The sequence below is a fragment of the Pelophylax lessonae genome (genome assembly GCF_965119305.1).
Source record: "Pelophylax lessonae genome assembly, chromosome: 1".
In the NCBI taxonomy this organism is placed as follows: Eukaryota; Metazoa; Chordata; class Amphibia; order Anura; family Ranidae; genus Pelophylax; species Pelophylax lessonae.
Window position 1 is genome coordinate 549,047,124 of NC_138768.1, and position 16,826 is coordinate 549,063,949.

General features: G+C 42.2%; 1 protein-coding gene across 2 annotated transcripts in view; it reads right to left on the bottom strand.

The window, feature by feature from the left end:
- TNKS (tankyrase) overlaps positions 1 to 16,826 on the bottom strand; it is a 330,445-nt gene that overhangs the window by 245,501 nt on the left and 68,118 nt on the right. For both annotated transcript variants that reach the window (XM_082255809.1, XM_082255808.1), the window contains exon 3: positions 8,306 to 8,401. In XM_082255809.1, the coding sequence (XP_082111935.1) occupies positions 8,306 to 8,401 (96 nt within the window). The remainder of the gene's footprint in view (positions 1 to 8,305; positions 8,402 to 16,826) is intronic.

Sequence of the window (16,826 nt, forward strand, 5' to 3'; positions counted from 1 at the left end):
ACATTACTACAGTAATCAGTGCTAAAAATATGCACTGTTACTGTACTAATGACACTGGCAAAGAAGGAGTTAACACCAGGGGGGCGATCAAAGGGTTAAATGTGTCCCTAGAGTGTGCTTTCTTTGTGGGGGTATATTTACTGAATGAACACAGAGACCTGTGTTCCTAAATAAGAGGAACACAGGATCCCTGTGTTTATTACTGACAGAACAGTGGTCTGCTGTGTTTACAACAGAAGACCGCCGTTCTGTCTCCACAGGGAGCGATCACGGGTGACCGCAGGCAATCTCGCAGCCGCCGGACCCGCTGATTGGCTCTCCCTGTGGTGAATGGGCATGCTCGCGCCCCCACTAGCGGGACAGAGCGGACCTGTCACAGTATATGTAAAAATGATAATTTTTACATGTAGGAGAGAAGAGTCAGAACAGGCCAATTCTGACTCTTCTCTCCTACATGTAAAAATTATCATTTTTTTGCTAGAAAATTACTCAGAACCCCCAAACATTATATATATTTTTTAAGTTGGATTGTTTCACTGTTTTACCGTTTGTTTTAAATTCTCCTGCATTTCACCTTTTAGTAAATAACCCTGAACCCTTTATTTTTTACTTGTTTATTACTGAATATTACTGTTATATATTTGGCTTCAGAAAATAAAGAGACATGTTTTATTTTTTCTACAATCTTTATCGTCATCCTTGCTGGTAATATTGTTTCCAGCATCAACAAAAAGGGTGACCGAAAAACATCTTGCAGGGACAGCGTTTGTAAAATATGTATGTTAAATGTGTAAAACTAGTAGAACTGCAAATCGCCTACATAATGAGAATCAAATATGTAACTTGTGTTTATGTAACCTGTGTGTATCTATATTTTTCACTATTAATGAAGTACCAATAGTACAGAAGGGGGGGTTCCGAGTTCGGTACTGTACTCCAAGAAACTGATTTTATAGGTACGGAAAAAATCCACAATCCAATTTTTTCTCCCAGATCCTCTGATTGAGGCAGTGGCCGCAATGTAATCTTCAGAGCTCGCATCACATCCAAACAGTGGAGAGCCACCTCCGTTAAATCTTTAGGAGAGGGACATAAGGAAGGGGAACATAATACCCTCATTTTAGTTAAAACCAGACATCTTTGGTATAAAGGAAACATTTGAATGCCAAACCACCTTGTCCTTAAGTAACAACAAAAAGGGTTTCCTACAGGATAGAGTAGCCAGCAACGCAACCTCTTTGACTGAGGTAATAGCCACCAGAAAAGCATCTTTCGGGTGAGATCCACCAAGGGAATAACCCAGATCAGTTCAAAATGCAGCTTTTGTAAGTCTGAAAATACCAAGGGAAGGTCCCACGCTGACACCAGCATCTGATGAGGCAGTTATGTGAGCAATTCCTTGAACAAAGCCATTAATCAGGTAGGATAGGGGCTTCTGGAACAGAATTGCCAAGGCCAATGGTGGGGGTAGAAGCTTCCCTGCTCAAACCAACAGAAATATATCTTACAGCTACAATAGGATATCTTACAAGACATAGCCTTTCTTGCCTTAATGATTCACTGATTCCAAGATGCCCCTTTCCCTTAGCATCAACAGTCATGTTGTTAAAACCATAAAAAAACCTAATAAAAAGGGACCTTGCAATGGAAAGTCTGGACGATCCAGAAGAGGCCAGAGTGGTTCCATAAATCCCTCTTGGCCAATTGGGGCCACCAGAATGTCATTGAAGCCCTTTCCACCAATATTCTGCAAAGCAGATGTGGTAACGACTGAAGTGGGGGGGGGGGAGCACAAAAATCAGATGGAAATGATCCCTTGGAGTCCCCAGAGTGTCTACTGCCAGCACTAGAGTACCCCTTGTTCTGGTTTCCTGCTGAACCTGGATACCAGGAGGTCCACGTCCGGAGTCCCCCAGCAACAACAGATCCCCATATACACCTCCGGGTGTAGTGATCATTCCTCCAGCACCAGCTCCTGTAAACGTAGAAAGTGAGAGTACCAATTTTCCACTCCCAGGAGCGTGCACAGCGAACATTCCCCTCAACTTACGTGACTTCTTGTGCTTCCTTGGTGGTTTACATCAGCACCTGCTATTGCTTTGTTGGACTGTATTCTGACCCTTGAGAAAGTCTGTCCACCACCAATGGGAAAGATAAATTACTCTCAGTTCCAGGACATTAATTGGAAGTCGAGCCTCCCTCAGAGTTCAATTCCTGTGCCGTAACTGTCCTCAGCACTCCTTTCCAATCCAACAACCGAGCAGTTCACCTGAAGAAAGGATCAGCCCAGTTCAAGTGACAAACTTGGGAAATCCCTGCTCTGGATGACAAGCACATAGTATGATCCCGGGATAGGTGCTACCTGTTCCAGGCTGACAGAATGTTGTACTGAATTGGTCTGGGATAGCATTAAGCATCCAGGACTGTTTCAAGGCTACCACAATGGACAGAACCCCCATGGATGTTCTCACTGAGGGTTTGGCTGTGGACCAAAGGGAAGAAGCCCACTCCCATAGAGAGACAAGTTTCCCCTGTGGAAGGGACACTGGATCGTATCCAGTACCAATTCCAAATAATCCAAATGCAGGGACGGGACAGAACCGATTTCTGGAGGTTGAGCATCCAGCTGAAGTTCTGTAATATTTGGATTGTGTGCTGAAGGTTCTCCCTAGGGGAAAAAGCTGACCTCTCCCTCAAAAGCAGATCGTCCAGGTGTCCTAGGACATGAATCTCTTTCCAGCACATGGCCAACACTGGAGCCATAACTTTCCTAAAGACTTAAAGAACTGCAGCGAAGCTAAAGGGGGAGCCACAAACTGAAAAGGATTGTCTTGAACAGCAAAGTGAAGGAAACATTGATGTGGGGGATAGATTGGGATGTGTAAATATGCATCCTTGACATCAAATTCCCCAAGCCAAGCTGGCTGAACTCGCAGATTCCTTTTGTCATTTGTGACTTTCGGAAAAGGATTTATTAATTTGAGGTTCAGAATGGGTATGACCTCCCGGCTTGGTTTGGGAACCATAAGGTTTGAGAGCACCTGGTATCTCTCTTCCATGGAGACCTGTATTCAAAACTTCCTGAGGCTTAAGTTGGAATACAGCATTCAGTAAGTCCACTCTGTGCTGAGGAGACAAAGGCACATTTGATGGACAAAAACAAGGTGGAGACCAGTGCTAAAATTCAAGATTGTAACCAAAGAAAATTACCTCCCGTGCCCAGGAGTCCAGGATCTCCTGCCACTAAATATTTGCAAAGGCCAGCACGCATCCCCCCCCCCCCCCCCCCCACACACACACTAATCTCAGGGTGGTGAGTGGGATGCTCTTTTATTGTGAAATTGACTTGGGACCCAGCTTAGACAATCTGGAGACCAAGTCATGTGGTGAAATGAATAGCCCGGTTTAGCCCTGAAGCCTGGGGGGGGACAAAAGGAGGACTGCCTTTGGATTAAAGGATCTAGCTTTCCAAGGGAGACCCTCACCTTTTTACTGGGAAGAAGAGTAATTTTTCCACCTTAATGCAGGCACCCAAAGATTCCCCAAAAGGCACGTAATTTCAAAAGGAATTCTTCCCAGTTTCTTAAGCCAGAGAATTCTCTGCATTTGTACAGACAGTAGTATAATACATGATAACTGAATGTATGCATCACTCATGCCATCAACACAGTAGCACAAGGCTGCTGATAATATTTCCAATTAGCATTGGAAGGATGAGCTATTGGTAAAACCACTGGAGTTCTAGCCAAATGCCTTTACCATACCCTGTGCATCTGACACACCACCATGGCAAACACACAACACAGTCTCTGTGGTCAGCCCAGATTGAGAAATTGCTCAAAGCATAATTTTCCCTAATGCCTTATCCAGCAAATCCTTGAAAGTAGGAAAATGTTCAACAGGAACTGCAAGAGATTTATTGAGGCAAATTTGGTACCCTTAGGCACCACAGAGTCTAGCTTAAGACATTTGCAGACCAAGTCAAAGATGGCGCCTGAAATGTATCCTCTTGTCTTTGTCCCAAGATGACGCTCAAACGTGCAGTAGGAGTCTGGAGGTTCAATTTCACATTGAGGAACATTATTCTGAATTGTTCAATAATTTTTAGATGCAGCTTTTACAAATTGGTGAACCATTGCCCATTTTTCCTTCCGAGACACTCTGACACTCTAAGTTGCTCTATTTATACCCAGTCATGTTACTGACCTATTGTAAATTAACCTAATTAGTTGCAAAATATTCATCCAACTGTTCCTTGTTAGTACTACTTACTTTAAAAGCTTTTTGTTGCCCCAATCCCAACTTTTTTGAGATGTGTTGCAGCCATACATTTCAAAACACATTTTTTTTCTTAAAATGGTACATTTTCTCAGTTCAAAAATGTGAAAAAAATATGGGTTTATGAGATTTGAAAAACATTGCATTCTGGTTTTATAAAGATTTTACACAGATTCCCAACTTTTTTGGAATTGGGGTTGTACCAAAAACACAGAAACTACGATAAATTTCTTACACTGGGATTTTCCACTTTTCCTCGAAATTTGCACAGGCTACTCAACCAAGAGGTATCAGACCTTTAAAGCAGCGGACCATGTGGGAAGACAGTCAAGATGACCCGACTGTCATCCGGGTTTATCTTTTCATGTGCTTACTTGAAGGATCTAATGGGTATTTTGCCCTGGGTTTTTCATTGATGTTGATATACTTATAAACCTATGATTGTTGTTCTTCTGTTTACGGTAAATGTGTATTTTATCTATTGGCTGTGGATGTAACACTCTGAATAAATTGTTGTATAGAGCAGGGCTCGACAAAGCCATGGCGACCAGAAATCGGGTCTCGGCGCCTGGGCTCCGGCCAGCCCATCTACCGCTGCCAGTAGCACCAGACAGAAGCAACTCCTCGGGCTGCCACCCACTGAGCTTCTCGCCTTCTTACTTCCCTTGCATGGGGAAGGGATGATTGGGCAGCCTGTCAGCCTCTCCCCTCCCCATCAGCCAGAGTTTCTCACCCCCTTTTGGCCTTCCCCCAATCAGGAGGCGAGCTGGGGACTGCAGCTTCTGCAATTGTCTGGCTGGTAAGATGACGAGGACAGTGCTCGGAGGAGCCGACAGTAAGCCCTGGCTCTGCCCGATGGCTGAGACTGACCTGGCCGAGCCCTCCAGGAAGGGCAGCTCGAGATGGGGCCCTGGAGCTGGCAGAACTCTACTCTCCAGGTGAGAGGAGACACCCCAGGGGCCCCACCCACAGTGTAAAAGGAGGGGGGACACTGTGTGAAAGGAGTGTATGGGGGAAGGGGGGACACTGTGTGAGAGGAGTGTATGATTCGGACCACATTGTCCCAGGAATAGGTGTTCTCTGCCTGATGTGTCCTGCAATTTTAGGACAGGAAGCATAGAGACCCCCCCCCCCATTAGATTAGAGTCTCTTTATGTTAGCACAGAAAGCTAAGAAAAAGATATGTCACTATTAGGAAGAACAATCCATATTGCTAGTTCATTCCTAAGAGAAATGCGGCTCTGTGTGATCTATCCACGACTGCTTTAACACATACGGGGTCCAGATAGATTACACAGATATGCAAGTCTCCATAATCTTTTAATAATATGAATGAACAAGCAGTGCAATTGTTCATTGATAACTACGAAAGATCACTTAGAGAAGGGACATGGGCTCTGTGCTGGCTGTGCCTCATTCCACAGGAGCCCCCATAATTTGGACTTTAGAATGGGGGGGAGCTTTGTATTATGGTTGTGTAGTTTAATATACTCTCTCTCTGTAGCCAATACTGAATTTTCTAATTTAACTTTTCCTGTGCCACCCCAAAAAAGGGGATAGCCTACATTACCAATTCTCTTCACTTTAAGAGATTGACCAATGTACTCACAAGATCTCTCATTGTTGTATTTATTTCACATTTACTGTTAATATGTTCTGTAAATGTTGAAACGTCAACAAAAATTACAATATTAAAAGAAAAAAAAAAAATGGGGAAAGCTACAGCTAGCATAAAGATTTACACTTAGGGCATAACGGGACCACCAAACAGCGATATGCACTTGGTGCCCTGGGGAATTAAATACAATTTTACAATTTTTTAGGAGAGTTCTTAAGACTCCGTTCACACTGTCGGATCTGACTTCGGGGCGACCTGTGAAGTCGTGTGCAGCGCGACTTGCACGGACTTCATAAACTGAATGTCTATGCAAGTCGCTCCAGGTCGCCCCGAAGTAGTACAGGACCCTTTTTCTAAGTCGGAGCGACTTGTGTCGCTCCTATTAGACCTGTTCCTGTACTACACTATGGGACGCGACGGACCGCGACTTGTCAGGCTGACCAAGTCGCGGTCCAAGTCGGATCAGTGTGAATGGGCTGTTAACCTTTAGGAAAGCTAGTGTTGTTCAGTTTATGTTATTCATTTATAAGGCAACAACAAATTTCACAGCACATCAATGCACAGACTTTTCACATCAGCACTTGCTCATAGTCCTAAAGTCTATTACTACAGTCATACACACATGGACCCCAGTGCGTTTCTAATAAAAGACAGTTAACCTACCAATATATGTATTTTAGACTGCACATAAAACTGAAGCACCCAGAAGAAGCTACACAATATACAAAGTCTTTACATATTTGTGGCCCTACTAGGGATCTCTGTGCTGCAAGCCTAGAGGCTACCTACTAAGAAAGCGGCTTAAAATCCTCTGTAGACCCTTTCTTAAGACCGGACAACAGAAGTGAGTAAATTGCTAAGAAAAAAAAAAGAAAATGTCTATGTGCACAGAATGTCCTCCACATTTTCCAAGCAAGTATCCATCACCCTACTGTTTAAAAAATGTGTTTAGCAATTACTGTGCAGTCACCTTTCAGCTGTCCTGTATAGCCATAAAATATGCTCTGCTGAGGAGAAGTTTTTCTATGCTGCCACATTAACCACTGTAGGTGGCAGCACAATTGCTGCTATTTATCACAACCAATAGCAGAAAGAAGCATACGAACCACCAACATTCTAGTATCCTACACAATGAAATGCAGAATGTTACTAGACAGTCTGTTCAGAAAAATACATTTGTCTTTTCCCTCAGGCTATGCAGCATATCATGACTGCTTTGTTCACTTTGTAATATGCTTTTGATATCCTTAGTGACAAATTGCTGGGAATAGGGAAAAAGGTTCTGCTCATTTTATTCACCAGCCGACCCAACGCTGAAAGGTGCAGGCCAAACAAATGCCAACAGAAACATCACAAAAAATCTCTGTAATCGATGTTGCTCGCCCAAATCTATGCTTTCAGTTTAGTTTTATATTCTTTAGGGAAGCAGAGGTGAAAAAAAAGCCATGCCCACTAAGGAAGAAGCACAAATAATATTGGTACTTTGAAAGCTGATTGCTGACAAATATCCACTGGACCACGATTTTCTTAAAGGGTTTGTAACCCTTGTTTGTACGAAACAATGCCTCTAAATATCTTTTTGAGAAGTGTCTTTAGGTCTGTCACGTGACTCCTGGCCGCTCTGATAACACAATCCAGGGCAACAGCAGGAGAAGCCAAGAGCTCCTTCTGACGTCAGTCGGGAGTCACGTGACCGCAAAGCTGATCACTCGGCTCCTCCTGCTGTAGCCCTGGATTGTATTACAGCGGCTGGAAGTCACGTGACAGACCTAAAAGACACTTCTCAAAAAGGTATTTAGAAGCATAGTTTCTTACAAGCAATTATACAATGCAGGATACGAGCTTAACAGAGAGGGGCTGGCAGTGACATTTGACTGGTTTATTACCAGCAGAGGGGAGGGGGGGAGAGCAGAGAGGAGAGCTACAGATGACGAAGGCATGCAGGCTGACCAGGGTGGTCAGGGCTCATTAGCCATGATTATCGTGGTCAGCACAGAGAGGGGGACACGGGAGGTGGCAGGATCAGCCAGCTTTTTTACAGTTTCCAGAGGGGCAGGGTAGACAGCACAAGCACTGTGCTGTTTAACCTGCTATAAGGAATTAGGGTCTCTAATTTTTTATTTTTATTTTTACATTTTATTACAGCCCGATCGAAAACTAGAAATAAAAACCTATTATGCTTTTCTAAAGAAGCTCTATTATCCTAGTTACACGTCTATGCCAAATTTGGTATTCAGAGAAAGAATTTGTATTTCATTAAAATACACAGATCTAAACTACTCATCAGAAAGCACCACAAACGTAAGTAAATATGTAAGAGTGGAAAACAAAGAGGGAGTAGGAGAAAAAAAAAAGACAGGGAAATAAACTATAGGCTGGTTCATAAAAGAGAAACAAAACATATCCTACCTGTAAGGACAGCTTTTGCTGATGGGTCAGCCAAGTCCAGGGCTGATTTGCCATCGGTGTTTCGGATGCTGGGGTCTGCTCCGTGCTGCAGCAATACTGTACAAGGAAAACAGAAACAACGTCTGATCTCTGGGAAACACAGGTTACTCACAGCAGACACTTTCCTCGGAATGCTGTTACAATGAATATTCATTTCCCCCCTTTTTCTTCGTCTATATCTTGAGAACCTTAGCAGCAACACAGCCTCTGATTAGAGGATAAAAAAACAACAAGTTGACTAGTGAAGGTATGAGCAGATCATGTGACTGCACACATAGAAATCTGGATATCTAGCGATACAGAGTTTCTCTCATCCCTCCCCCTTTGTTTCCTTTAAGCAACTGTAACTGAGAAGCAGTGAGCGCACACAGGCTCATGCTGACACACAAGCTGCATCTGATGCTGCTCCATCCGACACGACTCATTACTGGCAGTCATGTCTGCTGTCTTTGCCTTGCAAATAAATGTTCAAATACTCTGCCTTTAGAACCGGAGAATCGTTAAAGGCAAAACTGACATGCAAAGAGACAGATGTGTGTGTCGTTTCTGGACAACGCTGATTTGAACGTCTTTTACAGATTATACAATATCTAACATTTCCAGAAAAGCAATATGATACACTAACACAAAGCAACCAAATTCACTTACCAAATGAGCACAGTCAGAAGGATAAAAGATAGAAACCCACTAAGCGACATTTATTTTGCTAAAGCACAGTGCCTTCACAGTGCATTTTACCATTTTTAATACTTTCTTGCATCTTAGCACCATTTCTCAACTGCAGCCCTTTTGCAACCACTTCATGTACACATGCATGTACTCCAGCAGTGGCTGCATGGAATTTCTCCCAGCTGCTTTCCTGATGCAATGTGTGTTAATGACTCACTTGTTACCTCCATCAGGAGCATATTTGACAACAACTGGGAGACAACACCACAGTATTGCACCCTATAACAGGAAGTACATGAATAAGGACCTTCAAAATAGGGATCGCCAGGTATTACTCTAAAAAAAGCTGTAGATGGAAAAAGATTAACCACTTCCAGTTCAGGCCTTTTCTGGCATTTTTTGTTTACATATAACAATCAGTATTTTTTGCTAAAAAATTACTTCAAAACCCCCAAACTTTATATATTTTCCTTTCAAACAAAGGTCCTAGAGAATAAATTAGTGGGTGTTGCAATTTTTAACCCTCCTCTTATGTTAGGGTCAGAACCGACCGTTTTCAGGTTTTGAATGTCTATAAGTATCACATAAATTTGTTTATTGCATCAAGATTTTTTTACTTTGTCAGGAACCTCTATTTAAACAATGTAATAGAAAAAGAATCCTTTTCACTAAATTATAAAATACTGTGGTGAAAATTAAGACGTTTATGGTGTTAGGGTCAATTCTGACCCAGTTATAATATAGGATTTTAGGACACTAATAAGTGCCAAAACTGAAATCATAAACACTCTCTCTGCTTAGTAACACTGACAGCCAATCACCTCTCAACCCTGTGAGCTGTAGTTAGGGAGGGGCCTATCTCTTTTCCTACTTGTCTGGTTCTCTAAATAAAGTGAAGAAACATAGGACCAATACATTTCAGAGTTGCTGACTTTATTTTACCATTTTTTAAATTTGAAAATGAGAGGTATGCTATCAAAAGAAAGGTCTAAGGGGTCACACCAAAAATATTAAAACCAATCTTTTCAAGGATAAAGAAGCCTAACAAGGTAACCAAGAGGTAAGAAACAAATTGGATGATAAATAATTGTTCAGAGGGTATTTTATGGCTGATTTAATCACGGGTCAAAACCGACCCGTTAACATCATGGATAGTAACAGAAAGCTAGCATAAGAGGAGGGTTAATGTCACAAGATATTTGCGCAGTGGTTTTTTTTAAATGCAATTGTTTGGGAAAAAATACACTTTTTGAATTTTAATGCAAAAAAACAATACATAACTCAATTTGTTGCAAAATATAATAGATAATGTTATGCGGAGTAAATAGATACCAAACATGTCAGAACATCAGGTCATTGCTCCTGGGTTACCATAGCGGAGAGCTGATCAAAGCTGATCCTGGTCAGTCAGGTCTCTCGGTGGGATGGGAGAGCCAGAGCAAGCCAAGAAAGGTGATGGAAAGAAGGGAGTATCTCCTCCCGTGGCTTGTAAAAGTAGTCTAGCGGCTTGCTAGCCACTAGGATTGCTTTTACAAGAGAGCCAGCTTCCAGCTATAAAAAAACAGTACAGGGATGATGCCTGCAGCTCAGTATAACCACCCGAAGTCCAGTGATGTACAGGTAAGAATACTTTCAGAAATATAAGTGTTAATAGTATATTTTTATCAATTAATAAAATGGAAAGTAAATGAACAGAAGAGTAAACAAAATTAAATCAATATTTGGTGTGACCATTCTTTGCCTTCAAAACAGCATGAATTCTTCTAGGCACACTTGCACACAGTTTTTGAAGGAACTCGGCAGGTAGGTTGTTTCAAACATCTTGAAGAACTAAGTACAGATCTTCTGTGAATGTAGGCTGCCCCCAAGCCTTCTGTCTCTTCATGTAATCCCAAACAGACTCTATGATGTTGAGATCAGGGCTCTATGGGGGCCAAATCATCACTCCCATGAATCCTTGTTCTTCTTCACACTGAAGAAAGTTCTTAAAGACATTGGATGTATGTTTGGGGTTGTTGTCTTGCTGCAGAATAAATGTGGGGCCAATCACACACCTCCCTGAAGGTATTTGTAGAAATGCAGCCCCAAACTTGCAAGGGACCTCCACCATGCTTCATTGTTTCCTGCAGACACTCATTAGACCCCATTCACACAAGCGCGACTTGTCAGGCAACTTGGTCGCCTGACAAGTCACGGTGGGTCGCTCGCCATTGAATAGTACAGGACCCGTTCTAACAGGAGCGACACAAGTCACTCCGACTTAGAAAAAGGGTCCTGTACTACTTTGGGGCGACCTGGAGCGACTTGAATTGACTTCAATAATATGAAGTGCACAGGTCGCCCCAACAAGTCGTGTCGCGCCCGTGTGAATGGGCGCTTATTGTTTTGCTCTCCAGCCCTTCAGCAAACAAACTGCCTCCTGCTACAGCCAAATATTTACAATTTTGACTCACCAGTCCAGAGCACTCGCTGAAATTTTTCTGCACCCCAGGTCAACTATTCACGAAAACATAAATAATAATAATAATAAAGAATACTACTGCCCAAAGATTTAATGGGATGTAGGCTGCCCGGGCTTTAGTTCACATAGGATTTCTCATGACAATAAGGAGTATTTTCTCAAAATAATGGGATTTAACAATACTGACATTTGTCCTAGGTTGGCCATACATTATACAATTTTCCTATTCAATTTTCCTTTAGATTTACCAAAACAATATAATATGAGGTCAAACCTAAACACTTTCAATGTGTATGCAGGCCCTTACACTACATAGTTGAAGGTAAATCTAAAGAAAGTTGAATAAGAAAATTGTATAGTGTATGGCCAGCCCTACTGTTGTATGTGAAGCATGAATTTAATTAGACCGTTCACCTTGTAAGGCAAGCAATAGCTGCCTTGCCCTGCCCTGCCAAAGGTTGCTATAACTAATATAATACTGGTATGACCTAATACTGTATAGTAAAATTATATATACACCCTGCTCCAATATCTATTGGTGCCCTGCTAAAATGCCAGGTATTTCTGGGTATGGGCACATTTCGCCACAAACTCATAATGCAGTGTTTAGAGTGTAAACAGGCAGACACAATACACTAGCACCTTTATGGCATGGGAGGAAGGGGGTGGATCTCGCATTTACTGAATCCTCAGCCAAGGCTGAAGTGATAGAAAAAAAGGACTGGAGGGTACCTACTGTGCAGTCAGTAGTGGGGGGAGTGCACTTTAAAGCTGCATTAAAAAAAAATACGTTTTTTATATTGCAGGTTACCAATTCTTAGATGTGATGGCTAAGTTGGCTTACTTTTTTAAGGCTTTCTTCCCTTTATTTTCACCTAATGATCTAACCAGAAAGTCTTTTTTTTTCTTCTCAACAGAACAAGCTGTTTTGCAGATATAGCAGTTACAGGGTTGAGACGAACCATTTATCACTGGCAGGGGTGCTTACAATGATTAGCTTTTATGTAAAACCTTTATCCCAAATGCTGTAACTACTTATAAAGTGTTATCTGGAGTTCAGCTTGAATTTGTTTATGCATCTAACACTCCCCTTCACTCAGATTAACAATGCTGCTGTCCAATGGTGCCCCTGTGCTCCTTCATCCAGAGTGGGGATTCATTAGGATATTAAGTTTCCTGAGTGGTCCTGTCAGCATGCTCCTGCCCAACATCCTTCAAATTAAAAATCAAAGGAGCTTGGTGAAAAAATGCCAGCATGCATCACTATATGTCTTCAAGGGCAGCCTAGGAGCTCCAAAATATAGGGCAGTTTATAACAAAAATTTCAATCAGCTCTTTTGCTCAAGATCTTACGCTTGCCTCTCCCATCTGCCATGCCTATTTGTATGTAAGGTCACCCAATTGAAAGGGTTTGTTACCCCAACATTCAATAGTCCTTATATGTGCCTGATGTACCATGTACTTGTGTTAAAAAGGATCCTGTTCTCTTTGTATTGCTTCCTTTATGTGAAATCCCTAGAGATCCTGCCAGTCCCTCTGCTTTCTTATTTCAATCTGACTACGTTAAGCATAGAAGCACATCTTCCCAGCGTGTATCATTATAAATATACACACACACGTTTTGCCTTTGCATTTCTATTTTAAACAGAATGAGTTGTTTTACAAGGTGAGGGTTCACATATACAGTACTTTCATTCTGAACCAACAGTGAGGCACGAGTGATGAGAGAAACTTGTTCATTTCCAAAATACCAGGACGGCCTGGTTCAGAACTCCTGGGACCTTATGGAAGCCATCTAATGGTACACACGGCTGTGCATTTCTTTCCTGCAGCCAATTTTTTGCGGTTTAAAGCCAGTACAGAACCTAAGGCTCGGTTCACACTATTGCGATGCGGGAAGGCTGCGAATTCGCAGCCTGTTCCCGCATCGCACACGCACCCCCGGCAGTTCACACTGCCATATGCGATCCGCTGGGGGTGTCAATGTAATCTTAATGACACCCCCAGTTTGATCGCATATCGCAGTGCGATCGTGCAGTTCGCACAGGATCGGATCGCACAAGTGTGAACCGCTGTGCGATCCGATCCTGATGCGGCAGCAAAAATGCCTCCTGTGCGTCTTTGCTGCGGGTGCGGTGCGAATTTAGCCATACAAACTTGTATGGCTAAACTCGCACCGCACAGCTGATCGCATGTCATGTCGGAGCAGTGCGCTCCGACATGACATGCAAACCCGGCACACGCAGTAGTGTGAACCGGGGCTAAAGCTGCATTTTCCGGGAAGACTATTTCAGATTTTGATTCATCCAACTACCCACCTCAGCAGACTGTTAACATATCATGTTGACATGAGTAGAAGTACATTTTAGTCACTTAATATGTCGATGCTGGTTGAGTTTGAAGAAACAGACATTGCATTTCAAATCAATATTACATTTATAAGGGGGAAATTATTACTATCTATCTAAAAATAACATTTAAATTGCTGGGGAAATAAAACAAAATGCTACATTAGAACTATTTATACAGATTGTGGTTAGTATTGGATTGACTCCAGACATTGTCACTGACCTATCAATGACATCTGCCAGTCTCATAAATCTTACATTAGGAATAGCTTTCAAACTACTGTAGAGAAGAAACACTGGGCACAATTAAATGTAAAATGTTGTCTTTAGTCACAAGTTTACTTGCACAATATTCAGAGAAAAGCTGCTCCAAGCATGAAATTTCAGTACATTTATTTTCACCAATATGCTAAGTAATATGCTAATGCAGCATATTACAGGCAAGGCAAATAAACAATGCTATACCAGTGACATTTGGTAGCAAAAAAGTAAATATATCATGCACATTCTTTCAACAAGTAAAGCCAGCCCAAATTAAAAACAGGCCCCGAGAGGTTGTCTACTCACACCTGTCTGTTGCTGTGTGATGCGTTGTATCATATGTTGACATGTGTTGTGTTACAGCTGCTCATTCATTTTGAATGGGCTGCCACTTCACAGAAAATGACCAAAGAACAGCAGCAAATATGCATCTGAGCTGCAATGCCTTAGTGTATTGAGGATCCATACAAAATAAAACACACCTCAACACTCTGACCATGTAACTTGCATTGCACCATACCGCAAAATTGTGTTCCAGCTCTAAATGTATTCTTAAACAGTAAGGCTCCATGTACACGGGACCCTAAAAAAAAGTCCCTTGAAATGCTGGAATTTTTAGGACGTTTAAAACGTCCGTTGTGTCACGTTTGAACCCGCGTTTAGCGGGCGTTTGCGTCTAAAATCGTTCCTAGAGGTCAAAAAAATCATTCCCCTTTAAAATAAAGTGCGGGTCATCGCGTTCAGTCGCGTTTGGTCGCGTTTTTGCGTTTGAAACGCCGGGAAACACACGTTTGAACGCAAATAATTGCTTTCCAAAAAACGTCCCTGAACTCAACTGCCTGCAAATGATTGTAAACGACCCTGTGTACACGGACAGGTAAGATAACATTGAGGTGGGTTCAGGGGCTTCTGAAAAAAATGCCCAACTGCTCCTAAATGGCCATTTACAACGTCCCGTGTACATGGAGCCTTATGCCTCGATTATTGGCCGGGAATTTTCGGCCAACGTCCAATCGTCCGATTTTCGGCTTGTTAGTATGATGCTTTCGACAACCGACTCCGACTTTTCGGCCGAAAAAAAACTGGTGTGCAGGCTATAAATTTTTGTTGGCCGTCAACACAACGGCCAATTTTCCGTCAGTCAGTACAGATTTCAGCAGACAAAAATCTGATGAGCAAGACTGGGCATGCTCAGAGAAGAAAAAACACACGGAAAGTAAACCAGCACATGACATCACTTCTGAAGTTGATTTTTGTTGGCCGAGAAAATTCGTGTGCAGTCTAGGCACATTCCAACCAACAAAACACAACTCTGGACAAAAGTCGGACGATCGGTCGGCCGATAATCGTTGCGTGTGTACGAGGCATTAGGCTCCAAAGCAATTTATTTTCTTTGTCGCATACATGTAAAAATTACATAAACCCCCAGAACAATATACATTTTCTGAAGGAAGAGGCACTGTAGAATAAAAAGGTTATAGTTGCAGTTTTTCGTTTGATGTGATATTTGTGCAACTGTTTATTAAATGCAAATTTTCCAGAAAAAATATCATAAAATACATTTTAGTGCATAACCACACCATATAATATCCATTTTTGGTTAAAATATAAAAGATGAATTTGCATCGAGTAAATAGATACCTAACATTCTATGTTTTAAAATTGTGTGCACCCGCAATATCGCCAAAAACTATGGTGCCCACAAATCACCATAGGCGATGCTTTAAAAGCTGTTATAGCTTATCAATTTAGAGTTAAATAGGAGCTCTTGTGTCAGAATTATTGTTCACATACACGGTTTACATACACGTTTGCACCCTGAGCGTGCGTTTGCGCAGGTGTGTGGGGCAACAGGTATTTTTTTTTTATATATATTTTATAATTTTATTTATTTTCACTTTTTTCTTTTCTTTTTTTAAATGTATTTTTACGTGATTGCTATCACAAGGGGTTAATAAACCCTATGTGATAGCATTGGGTAGATGACAGGTACTTTTTTTGGAGACATTAAAGTCTCCCAATGTCACATCCGTCCTTCACACCATCTAACCAAGCACAGATCGGCTTCTTCAGAGGTGTCTCCTGGCTGTACTGGCCAGGAAGGTGTGCATATAAAACGGGAAGTGACATCACTTCTGGTTTAATTGTTTGCATGCGAGATTGAGGCTGGCCATACACTACACAATTTTCTTGTTCAATTTTCTTTTGGATTTACCAAAACCATATAATATGAGGTCATACCTAAACACTGTCAATGTGCATGCCAGTGCATCAGGCAGGCCCTTGCACTACGTAGTTCAAGGTAAATCTAAAGAAACTTGAACAGGAAAATTGTATAAATGTATGGCCAGCCTGAGGCACTGATTTGCCACAGGCTCACTGCAGCCTCCCTTCCCCCCCGCCGGCGGATGTGTTCTCGGGCTGTAAGCGCTGGACAGCCCAGGATACCACAGGAGGAGGGCAGGCCGCACCGTGCAGCTGGCTGTGTGAAAGTGGTCAGTACCTATGGAGCTGCCGCATCACTTTCAACTTGAAGCCGGTCGCCGGCTCTACAAAACCCACACAGGCTGATGGCTGCTGCTGCTTTGTGATTAAAGGTTCACTCTTTGGACATACATAGTACACCCAAAGAGCTGAACTGGTTAAATACATAAAGAGCCTGAAGTCAGGAAGCTGGAAAAGCAAATAGCAACTAAAACAGGGGGAAGAAATATACCAGAGATATAGGAGCCAGAAAAAGAAA